The following is a 12,996-nucleotide window of genomic DNA, read 5'->3' on the forward strand; positions in this document are numbered from 1 at the left end:
CATGAAAGGCGGATAGGACTTTCATCTTTTAACACGCTAAGCGGAGAGAGTTTACATGTACAAGGGAAATGTCATAAATACTCCAAATTTCCTCTTAAATGTCCCATGACTGGTGCTGTTACTATAATTCAATACCAAATCTTTGACACGGGCGTTCGAGGGGTTAAGCGTAAAGTGGTGTCGACCAACCAAATCGACCGATTTGATCAGAAATGAAATTGGCGGCAATCTCCAATTTAATCACCAATTTTAGATTTATGGTCATATTAGAGCCCTCTAAATTGAAAAAAATGCCCCAGAACGAAAATACTGGCGTCACAAATTGGTATTCTTGCGTCCGCACCTCATTTTATCGGTAATATATCGGTAATGACCGATAATGATCGGCGGTTAAATTCGGGGAGCCAAATTGGCGTTTGCGTCCGCACGTCCTGATTCGATCGGGCAATTTAATCAGATTAGCGAAAAATGTACTAGTCTGGATACGCTTTAAATTAACATTATCTCGATATCAGTGAATCAAACGGCAAATAAGCTGTTATTAACGTTACCTAATAACGTTAAAAATGGTTTAACGATACCTTTGACTTAACGATGGTAACATTACCATTTTAATTACTTATAGCATTTAATAACTGGTGTCACCTTTAAGAGCTTATCCTTATACCGAAAAACTTGGACAATTGTGCAAACTTTTCACAAAAATCAGCAGTATTGTGCAGTGCAGACTGTTTCGTAGAGAAAATTACAGCCATGACGTCTCCAGTTACTAAATGCTATAAGCCTACCGGTAAAGAATAGCATAACTAGTATAAGTACATGGGTTAACGTTAATTACAACTTAACGTTAAATCTGTCTCCCAGTGATGGTAACGATACCAACATTATAACAGTATTTAAAGCCCTGCATTCTAACATCAAGTAGTGGAACTATCATGGGGCACTCATGAATGGAGCGAGTACAGCGGTGTGCCAATGCCACCGTTACGCCATTATGCTATGGTTTCCTAGGAGAGCGGTGCCGTCCGGCCGTCTCCATATAAAATACTACGACATCCATATTTAGCCGTATTATTTTGTATGGAGACGGCCGCTATAGGACGGCACCACCGCTATCCTAGGAAAACCGAGCTTTACTACGCGATTGGTTGCAAACAAACCCACTTTATTGCACAACCTCAAAATAAATTAACAAGGAAACACACATAACACATAACGACACGGCTAAACAAAAGGCGGCCTTATCGCTAAAAAGCGATCTCTAGACAACCTTCAGGTAGTGGAGAAATAAAACTCTAAATTCAACCAACTAGGCGGTGCAAAAAATAAATTGAAAACTGAATAGCAGCAAACTACGAGTAATACTTACCTCGGCATAAATGAGTGCCTTTCATCTCTTGGTTCCTATTGTTATTAACAATCTAAGTACTATTATTAAGCCTACGTCGAAAATTTAAAGGGCCTTATTAGGGCGAGCGAAGCGAGCCCTATCACTATTCGACAATCTATGCATTCTTGTGGTACACTTTACGGAAAAACTATCGCACTGTTAGGTTTGAGATTTAACATAGTAATTTATATTCATGTCTAGATGTGTTATCAAGCATAAAAATATCATTATATAAACATAAAAAATAAATAAAAGGGTAAATAATGTGTATTACTACTAACGCCATCTGTTGGACTAATGTTAGTTATTTATTTCTCTAACAGATGGCGTTAGTAGTGACAAGGTTAAAGGTAAAATGCGCTGGGTTTTTTTGTTGTGGCTCAATATAATTGGGTATTTGACTATACTAGTCAAATGAGTTTCTTTTTAGGGTTCCGTACCCAAAAGGTAAAACGGGACCCTATTACTAAGACACTCCTCCGTCCGTCCGTCTGTCTGTCACCAGGCCGTATCTCACGAACCGTGATAGCTAGACAGTTGAAATTTTCACAGATGATGTATTTCTGTTGCCGCTATAACAACAAATACTAAAAACAGAATAAAATAAAGATTTAAACGGGGCTCCCATACAACAAACGTGATTTTTGACCAAAGTTAAGCAACGTCGGGCGTGGTCAGTACTTGGATGGGTGACCGTTTTTTTTTTGCATTTTTTCCGTTTTTTTTTTTTCATTATGGTACGGAACCCTTCGTGCGTGAGTCCGACTCGCACTTGCCCGGTTTTTTCGAACTGTCAAAACGATTTGCTACTATGGAATTTATATGAAACACTAGCATGTGACGTCAAAAGCAAATTACCTACTCTTTATAGTTGTTATCGGGTTTTATTTAAAATAGAAATTGTGACTAAAAATAACTGCTGTCTACGTTTCTCTATTAATCTTCTGGTGCTTTATTTCTTGCATGGTGTAAAATAATTTATAAGAACAGTCAAATACCCTATTAGTAATCATAATTAATTATGGGTGAAATTTAATACGTGACTATATATTTTTTTATTGAATCGATAATCGCTTTTACTACTATGGCGGTTAAAATCACACGTGATTGATTTCGAAATTGCGGCTGTAATGCAGTTGGCAGTAATATCGCAGTCGGCAGCAGTATTGCAGCGCGATATTACTGTCTTACTGTTTCAAATGCCAAAATCGATTTTGCTGCCAGGATTTTTGACATTCGAGGCAATAATGTAGTCGGGAGTAATATTGCAGTCAGCAGCAGTATTGTAGCACGCAAATGTCGAAATCGATATCGCTGCCAGGATTTTTGATATTTGCGGTAGTAATGCAGTCGGCAGTAATATCGCTGTTGGCAGCAGTATTGCAGCGCGATATTACTGGCTTACTGTTTCAAATGCCAAAATCGATTTCGCTGCCAGGGTTTTTGACATTCGAGGCAATAATGTACTCGGCAGTAATATTGCAGTCAGCAGCCGTATTGTAGCGCGCAAATGTCGAAATCAATATTGCTGCCAGGATTTTTGATATTTGCGGTAGTAATGCAGTCGGCAGTAATATCGCTGTTGGCAGCAGTATTGCAGGGCTAAGTACTGCCTTACTGTTTCAAATGCCAAAATCGATGTCGCTGCCAGGGTTTTTGACATTTGCGGTAGTAATGCAGTCGGCAGCAGTATTGCAGCGCGATATTACTGCCTTACTGTTTCAAATGACAAAATCAATGTCACTGCCAGGGTTTATGACATTTGCGACAGTAATGTAGTCTGCAGTAATATTGCAGTCGGTAGCAGTATTGCAGCGCGCAAATGACAGGCGCTGCCAGGATTTTTGATATTTGCGGTAGTAATGCAGTCGGCAGTAATATCGCTGTTGGCAGCAGTATTGTAGAGCGATAGTACTGCCTTACTGTTTCAAATGACAAAATCGATGTCACTGCCAGGGTTTATGACATTTGCGACAGTAATGTAGTCTGCAGTAATATTGCAATCGGCAGCAGTATTGCAGCGCGATATTACTGCCTTATCGTTTCAAATGTCAAAGTCGATGTCGCTTTCCACTCTGGACGACCGGCTAAAACAAGACAGAGGCAGAGGGCCCTTTTTATCCACCCTTCTATCGGGTGGCAGAACTTCCCACTTCCCAGGAGCCGTGGGAATGTTTCTTCCCAACAGCTCTCCACAAGCTGCCCTGCGTTGACTGATTCTACTGGTCCATCAGCAAGCGATGGGTTTCTCACATCGCTACGCCCATATTCATGTCTACCGGTCAAGAAGCTATAGGTGCTCTGGACATTTGTAAGGTTTGCTCGGAGTTTAAGCCAACACGTGAGGCCCTTTTGACATTTTAATGGGATGTAGTAGTAGTAGTACTAGTAGTAGTAAAACACTTTATTGTACAAAAAGAAACATAAGATAAGACATGAAAAAACACACAAAGTTTTATAGTACAAAGGCGAACGTATCCCTTTCAGGGATCTCTTCCAGTTAACCTTTGAGCAATTGAGGGAGAATTGGAGAACGGTAGACATAAAAGCGGTACTAAACGATATAAAAATATGAGAAGTTTTGGATACATCAAGATATAGATTTGACGACCGGTCTGGCCTAGTGGGTAGTGACCCTGCCTATGAAGCCGATGGTCCCAGGTTCGAATCCTGGTAAGGGCATTTATTTGTATGATGATACAGATATTTGTTCCTGAGTCATGGTTGTTTTCTGTGTATTTAAGTATTTATATACATATTATATATATCGTTGTCTGAGTACCCACAACACAAGCCTTCTTGAGCTTACCGTGGGGCTTAGTCAATTTGTGTAAAAAACATGTCCTTATAATATTTATTTATTTATAGATGGTTCCCTTCTAATAGATTAAACCTACGTAATGTTAAACACTCATGTATTGAAATGTAGGAAACAAGAATATATTCGCTTGAGGAATTTAATATAAGTATACCTATTGATATAATATAATACAAACACTCTTGATATAATATAATACAAAATGATATGGGGTATTAATTATTTATAGAAGCCCTTATATCATATCATATCATTTTTAGAGTTCCGTACCTCAAAAGGAAAAAAAGGTCCGTCCGTCTGTCTACTAAGACCTTTTATCTCGTCGGGAACGCGTGGATGTATCGAGTTGAAATTAAAAGCATAACTTACTTAGGTCCTAAAAGCTGTGAAAAATTTAAACTTAAGTGATCGGAAAAATAGATACGGCCGTTTATGCCGCAAAAAATGTATATTTCGAAACTCTCAAAGGAATCAAAATGTACCTATAAAGGGGCCCACTGATTAGCACTTCGCCGGACGATATCAGCCGGTTAGTTAAATGCAAAATTTGACAGTTCCGAACAACTGACAGGTTGATATCGTCCGGTGAACTGGTAATCTGTGGGCCCCTTAAATATGTTAATTCCCGTTGATCTAGAATTTCTAGAACTATGAAATTTGGCAAGTAATATCGTTACTACAAGTACTGGGAAAATATTTGAAAACTATTTTTTTTGTAAATAAATTAATAAATACGTTAAATTTGTACGGGACCCTCGGCGGGCGAGTCCGACTCGCACTTGTCCGGTTTTTTAAGATGAATCTCTTATTAAAAACTACCTTAGTAATTATAACTATATATGTAGAAAAACTCCGCGAGCCCTGGCAGTTTGGCACCATTCGTACACGGGGAACCTACGTACAGTCACTACTACAGCGTACTAGGACAACCGTATCTGTGCGGCTTTGTGTGTGTGAGTAGGTGCCGGTAGCGACCTGTATCACACGAAGTTAGCCGTCAGTGCGGCCACCGCGAGCGACACGAGAGGACGTTATGTGTTTTCACGCACCCAAAGTAATTTATTTATCGATGTTCTCGGATGTTCCGTGCTTAAGTGAAGTGTCAAATTCCATAAGTTTATTATCCAACGGTAAGTAATTACTATCATATTCATAATAAAGTACACATTTTGCGTATTTATCTGCATGCTTTCTGTATAGGTAAAAATATTTTATTTTTGACCTTCGGGGAAGGTTCGTACGCCTACATCTGGGGCACGTTCATACGCGTACGAATGTACCCTCACTCGTAATCATGACTGTACGAATGTACCCCTAGTAACAAGTTTTTTTTTATTTCAGAAAATTTGCAAAAATGGTGCGGAATTATAAGAAAAAAACACAAGATGTACAACAGTAAATGAAAATGATATGGTACAGGCAATAAAAGATGTTTTAGAAGGAAAATTGTCGTATAGAAAGGCTATTATTGTGTGATAATCATGAAAGTCACATAAGTTTGGCAGCGATTAACTACGCACGAGACAATGATATAATCTATCTGTCATTCCCACCACACACATCTCACAAGCTGCAACCCTTAGACGTTGCAGTGTTTGGGCCATTTAAGTCCAAATTAAAAACAGCTTTCAATGATTGGCACGTGACAAATCCAGGTAAAACGGTTACCATTTACAATATCCCAAAAATTGCCAAGCTAGCATACTTTGAGGCGTTCACTGCTAAGAATATCACGAGTGCATTTAGTTCGCCAGGGATATGGCCTTTCAACCAGTTGGCATTCAGCGACGAAGATTTTGCACCAATTAAGGTGTATACGTCTGGTAATAGCTCGATTACTGACCAACAGATGCAAGAACCGCAGGCCTCTAGTAACGAGTTACAACAAAATGTTCACACAGAAGCAGCTACTACACCTCAGACCCCCCCGCAAGTAACCTCTGAAACACCTGAACTTCAAGTAAGATCTACACCAGAAATTGAGGTCACTCAGAAAACTCCTCCTCGAGCACATGAAGTTCAATCTGTGGCTTCTGGGTCACAGGAAAATCCAAGTCCAATTACACCAGCAATAATTCGGCCTTATCCTACGGCTGAAAAAAAGAAAAAAGCGGTTAAGGGAAGACAACCAGGAAAATCTAGAATTTACACCGATACACCTGAAAAAAATAGACTGGAAGACCTGCATAATGCAAAGCAATTAAAGAAAATAGAACAAGAAAGAAAAGCTCAAGCGAGAGAAATAAAACGCACTCTAAAACTTACCGCACAATCAAAGCCTAACAAAGCGAAAAAGAAAAAAGAAGAAAGCAGTGATTCAGAGTCTGAAAAATCGGAAGTTAGTCTGCAGGAAAGTTCGACATCTGTATTAGATAGTTCTTCAGATGAAAATATAGGAGAAGATTATGATGCTGCTGTATTGCCTGAAACGATTAAGGATAATTGTTTTATATTGGTGAAATTTGCAAAAAAGAAGTCGATTGTCTATTACGTAGCAAAAGTCATCAACCATTATTCTGAAACGGAGTTAAAGGTCTCGTACTTGAGAAAAAAACCAGGATTGTCCTGGTCGTTTGTGTTTCCAAATATTGCAGACGAACACAGCGTGGACATTTCTGATGTCGCATTAATTCTTCCTGACCCGAAATCTCCAGGAGCCTCTACGGCCAGAACCTCGAGATTATACACATTTCCTATTGATATGACTCGATTTAATGTCCAGTAATTAGATAATAAGATTTCCTAGCATTTATATCTAATGCACCAAATAGCTAGATGCCTAATGCATACAAATAACTATTCCTAAGATTGATTTCTTGTTGACTGATTAGATTACCTAATGATAAATAATTAGTACTTAGGGTAGGTACCCACACAATAATTATATAAAAATATTTGTACTAGATTACTAGATGCTTAATGCATCAAATAACTGAAGGTTCCTAAGATTGATCTCTTGTTGACTGGTTATAATTACATTAAAAATGATAAATAATTAGTATAGTTTACACTGTGTTGTGTTTTTTCTCTACATGGTTTTTTACCTAGAAGAGGTATTTGTTTTTATTGATAGAAGATTTTGTCACTTAGTTAATTACAATATTAATGTTAAAACGGCAATTAAAATATTTTCGATATTTATTTTGCTGTTTTATTTAACATGTACTAAGCTACCCCGCACTGTCTGAATGTTCCCCGACCTATGTACGAACCTGCCCCTTTTGAGGGGTAGATTCGGGCATTTGACAACTTCTACTAAAATTGAATTTGCTCTTTTGTTGTAAAATTTACTCACTTCTAATTTTTTTAATAAGTAGCGAAAGGTATCTGCTATGTCATAATGGCCGAAGGAATAGTCTCCCTTTAAAACCAACATTTTTAAAAATCTTAATCTAAAAAGTGTACGAATGGTGCCAAACTGCCCCTACAAAGCTCTGCTTTTTGCTAGTACTGTAGTACAAACGCACTTGTATCCTACTGTAACGTAAAATGGGGTGAGTAGGGACTACACTGACATTCAAACCTCGATAACATTTCATTTTTACATTTTATTCAAAATTAATTAATGTTCCGGCCGTTTGTATTTTAGTTTTTTTATGATTTTAGGTAGTTCCATTTCATACCTTTAACGATAAACACAAAATCCCTCCTCACCCCGTAGTCCCTCGTAGTTGGGGTGAGATGAGATTGTATACAAAAGGTGATTTTGAAACTTTGTTGAATCGATTTTTTTTTATTATGAATGTTACTATAGCTCCATTTGTAAGAGGAATACATTATTTAGATAGCAGTAGCATTTGAAAACCATCTCACCCCCCGGTCATCCCTTCTCTCCCCATTCATAAGCCGACTCTCCTCGCAATCCCTACTCACTCCATTTTACGGTACTATTTTCAGTGAAGAGACTTCAACCTAGTTATTCATATTGTTATTATGTATTCCAGAAACCTTGCAAGAAACCAGACATGTGGGTCGGTGAACAGGTAGATCTGTGCAACGTAAAGAAAACTACTAAAGAGTTCCCATCCATTGAAGGACCTCCCGAAGGAAAGTTAACACCCGTGAATCTCACTTGTAAAGATCATGACGGATGTGACTTAGCTTATGTTTATCAATGTATGAGTAGGTAAACTGACCTTTAGGCTTTGTTTCAAAATTAAACACTTTCAGTAGGCGGTTAGTTTTTTGCGGTTTCAGTCTTGCAAGTGCGACGTGCGTGCGCTGAAGCGTGCCGTAGGTTACACGTTTTGCGGAAACCACAAGAAATTAATAGCAGTGCGTGCTAAGCCTTAAATATGTACTTAACTCGAGGTTCCAAATTCAAAAACAGAACTTTTTATGCTTGAGGAAAACTTAATAATTTTCAAAATGGCAAATATCTATGAGACGAGAAGCAATCCATACTACCTATAGCAACATTTTCGATACACGCTTACCAAAACACCTGTATAGACGTAGTAGGTACTAGGCTGGCTAGGTAGTAGGCTTCTAGTTTAATAGATATTGCCCACCCAAAGCACCATACAGCTCTTATAGGAGTATATTTGATTTAAATTTGGTTGTTCCTATTGTCTTAACATATAAACATACTTATATGAATAAAGATTGAATAGTATTTCTTGTGTTTTATTCAATTATATAGGCACAGAACTGTCAAGGGTTACAAAGGTACTTATAACATAACAGTATTAACAATCTTTAGGGTGGGGTTGGTCAACTTGGAGCCTGGTTATTTAGCCCAAATTGGCCAAATTCCATACAATCCGGCCAAAGAAAAAAACCGGCCAAGTGCGAGTCGGACTCGCGTTCCAAGGGTTCCGTATATTACACAATTTTTAACAATCAGTGCCGGATTAAGATATTTTGATGCCCTAAGCATTTCTAGGTGCCCCCTCTCCCTAGGGTCATCAAGATTACATTGATTTTTTGGTAAATTGAGAGAAGTTCATTGCCGCATTACAGCTGAGAATGGAAATCAGTCACATCATTTTATCACGAAAATTGACAGTGCCGCAGCAGTAATGTTGCAACAGAGTACCTAATGCTGTTGCAGTCGCCACCCGAATGTCACCTTTATCATAGCTTAGAAAGTAATAGAAACGCGAGCGAAACGAGCGCGGAAATTTTTCGATATAAAAACGCAATATGATAGACAGTTGTACATTTTTACTTTTAGTATGGAAATCAGTCACATCATTTTATCACGGAAGTTGACAGTACTGCAGCAGTAACGTTGCAACAGAGTAATGTTGCTGCAGTCGCCACCCGAATGTCACCTTTATCATACGCGAAAATTTTTCGATAAAAACGCAATTTTAGTTATAGTCCCAACCAGGCGCGAATCCAGGATTTCATACAGAGAAGGGATGGGACAGTTTTCTGTCAGCCTAGCTTCACATAGGGCTCGATATTTAAGGGTCTCAGCGAGGTTGTTTTCATGCATAACATATGCAAGAAAGCAGAGAGCTTGGAATTGAATTGGCGAAGTGTGAGAAAGGCAGCCCAGCTGCGAAAGAGGAAAGCTTGGATTTGGATCCACGCCCAAGTGTAATTAAGGCAGAAGATCAACTTTGCCGTAAGGCAGAAGGCCTCGCATAAGACCTAACGCCGAACCGCAAAAGAGTGGGTTGAAATCGAATCTATGCATGTAATCACGACTCTTCTACTGCGACCGATTGTTTCCCAAAGAATTACGCGCCATTATTTTTGCAAATTAGCTTTTGGACAGCTAAAAAAACCGTGTGGTAAAAACGATGTGTCTGTCCCTAATTTTAAAATTTGTTCACCTTTTTCAACCTGGCATTTTGGTGCCCCCCCTGAACGTGGTGCCGTAAGCACGTGCTTGTTTTGCTTATTGGTTACAAAGTCTTTATTAATTCAACCACTAAAGTCGACGAGTACAAAAAACTTTGAGCTAGCTCTCAATTTAACATATTTTTTTAAACATTATTTTTAATTTGACCTTACAATTACTCGTAAGTAGGTAAGACCGTTAAATATTTAAAATGATTATCTTATCAGAAAATTATCACCAATTACTCTAAGAAAACTACTACTCTAAGTAATCCGGCACTGTTAACAATGTATTTTTTATGTGAAACGTGAGTGAAATCTCTTAAAAAAATCCGTAGGGGTCGGATCAAAAACTGTAATTAAGTCCGGCTCACGCTTGACTGTACATTTCTAATAGGTTTTCCTGTCATCTATAGGTATAGACCTATTTTATGTATTTTTTTTAAAATTTAAGACTTAGTAGTTTCGGAGATAAGGGGGGGGAATGGTCATTTTTTGCCTATTTTCTTGAATAACTTCTAAACTGTTTATTCGAAAATTATAAAAAATATATATTTGAGATCCTTACAATAAGCTCTTTCATTTGATATGTAACATGATATAGTTTGAAAATTAATTTTTTTCATTTTTTGTTTAAAATTCATTTGTTTACGTTACATGTCCGTATTTGGGTCACAAACTTATATATGTGTACCAAATTTCAACTTGATTGGTCCAGTACTTCCGGAGAAAATCGGCTGTGACAGACGGACAGACAGACAGACAGACGCACGAGTGATCATATAAGGGTTCGGTTTTTTCCTTTTGAGGTACGGAACCCTAAAAACCATCTCACCCCCGTCATCCCTTCTCTCCCCATTCATAAACCGACTCTCCTCGCAATCCCTACTCACCCCATTTTACGGTACTATTTTCAGTGAGAGACTTCAACCTCTTCTTCCTCGCGTTATCCCGGCATTTTGCCACGGCTCATGGGAGCCTGGGGTCTGCTTGACAACTAATCCCAAGAATTGGCGTAGGCACTAGTTTTTACGAAAGCGACTGCCATCTGACCTTCCAACCCAGAGGGTAAACTAAGCCTTATTGGGATTAGCCCGGTTTCCTCACGATGTTTTCCTTCACCGAAAAGCGACTGGTAAATATTAAATGATATTTCGTACATAAGTCCCGAAAAACTCATTGGTACGAGCCGAGGTTCGAACCCGCGACCTCCAGATTGAAAGTCGCACGCTCTAACCGCTAGGCCACCAGCGCTCCAGCTAGGCCACCAGCGCTCCAAAGCCCAAGAGACTTCAACCTAGTTATTCATATTGTTATTTTGTACCTATGTATTCCAGAAACCTTGCAAGAAACCAGACAAGTGGGTCGGTGAACAGGTAGATCTGTGCAACGTAAAGAACACCACTAAAGAGTTCCCATCCATCGAAGGACCTCCCGAAAGAAAGTTAACACCCGTGAATCTCACTTGTAAAGATCATGACGGTTGTGACTTAGCTTATGTTTATCAATGTATGAGTAGGTAAACTGACCTGGCTTTGTTTCAAAATTAAACACTTTCAGTAGGCGGTTAGTTTTTTGCGGTTTCAGTCTTGCAAGTAGGTTACACGTTTTGCGGAAACCGCAAGAAATTAATAGCAGTGCGTGCTAAGTGCTTAAATAGGTACTTAACACGAGGTTCCAAATTCAAAAACAAAACTTAAGCTTGGGGAAAACTATTACTAACTAAGTTATTAACTTTGAAAACGGGATAATTTTGAATATACTATAACAACATTTTCGATAGGTACACGCTTACCAAAGCATCTTGCTTGTATCTTAGACGTAGTAGGTATAGGTACCTACCTAAAAAGTGCTTCTAGTTTAATAGATATTGCCCACCCAATGCATCATACAGCTCTTACCTATAGGAGTATATTTGATTTAAATTTGGTTGTTCCTATTATCTTAACATATTAAACATAACTTATATGAATAAAGATTGAATAGTATTTCTTGTGTTTTATTTAAATAATGTTGGCACATAACTGTCAAGGGTTACAAAGGTACTTATAACATAACAGTATTAACAATCTTTAGGGTGGGTTTGGTCAACTTGGAGCCTGGTTATTTAGCCCAAATTGGCCAAATTCCATACAATCCGGCCAAAGAAAAGAAATGATCGTGGTTCGTGGCCTATTGTCTTAACATATAAACATAACTTATATGAATAAAGATTGAACAGTATTTCTTGTGTTTTATTTAAATAATGTTGGCACAGAACTGTCAAGGGTTACAAAGGTACTTAATTATAACAGTCATAAAATTATTAACAATTTTTAGGGTGGGGTTGGTCAACTTGGAGCCTGGTTATTTAGCCCAAATTGGCCAAATTCCATACAATCCGGCCAAAGAAAAGAAATGATCGTGGTTCTCATATCGAAAAGTTTGGGGACGCCTGCTCCATAGGTACGAGTAAGCGAGGCAGTTTCACACAAAGGGGTACAATTGTACATTATCTTCACGCCCATAATTATAAGATTAGCTGTGCTGTGCCAAACTAAAATGTGCCTAAATGCATGCGAGTAATCGTCTACTTCAGCGGTCGGCAACCTTTTAGCAGCCAAGGGCCACATAGTAGTTAACGAAGTTGACGCGTGCCGCACTCTGTTAATATCTATGACTTTATCAGACATTGTCGTTTTTCAATATTACATACAAAATAGCCAGGGACGTTCGCGGGCCACAAAGGTGAGAGGTTCGCGGGTCGCCTGTTGCCGACCGCTGGTCTACTTTGCCGGCGATGTGACCGTGAATTGAGTATGAGTGAGTGAATTTAGTAGGGGAGAGGGGTGTAGCCTGTTACACTTTTTACATTAAGTGTCATAGTTCAAAATATTACCTATTGAATTCAGTTTTAAGCCTCTACACAACACCCTACGTTATTAACCTATGTAATTACTGCATTTGCAAATATATAAAACTAAAGATAAAAGTACAAATTAGATTTTTGCAACTC

General features: G+C 38.5%; 1 protein-coding gene across 2 annotated transcripts in view; it reads left to right on the forward strand.

Moving 5' to 3' along the window:
• Window positions 1-11,989, forward strand: part of LOC134803404 (uncharacterized) — a 30,176-nt gene extending 18,187 nt beyond the window's left edge. The window contains exon 3 of one of the 2 annotated variants that reach the window (XM_063776224.1): window positions 11,339-11,989. In XM_063776224.1, coding sequence (XP_063632294.1) covers window positions 11,339-11,524 — 186 coding nt within the window. In that variant the 3' untranslated portion in view covers window positions 11,525-11,989. Of the gene's footprint in view, window positions 1-8,152; window positions 8,339-11,338 lie in introns of those variants that run through there. The other variant, XM_063776223.1, reaches the window with a different exon arrangement.
• Window positions 11,990-12,996: the final 1,007 nt, after the last annotated feature.

Source organism: Cydia splendana, chromosome 26 (genome assembly GCF_910591565.1).
Source record: "Cydia splendana chromosome 26, ilCydSple1.2, whole genome shotgun sequence".
Classification (NCBI taxonomy): Eukaryota; Metazoa; Arthropoda; class Insecta; order Lepidoptera; family Tortricidae; genus Cydia; species Cydia splendana.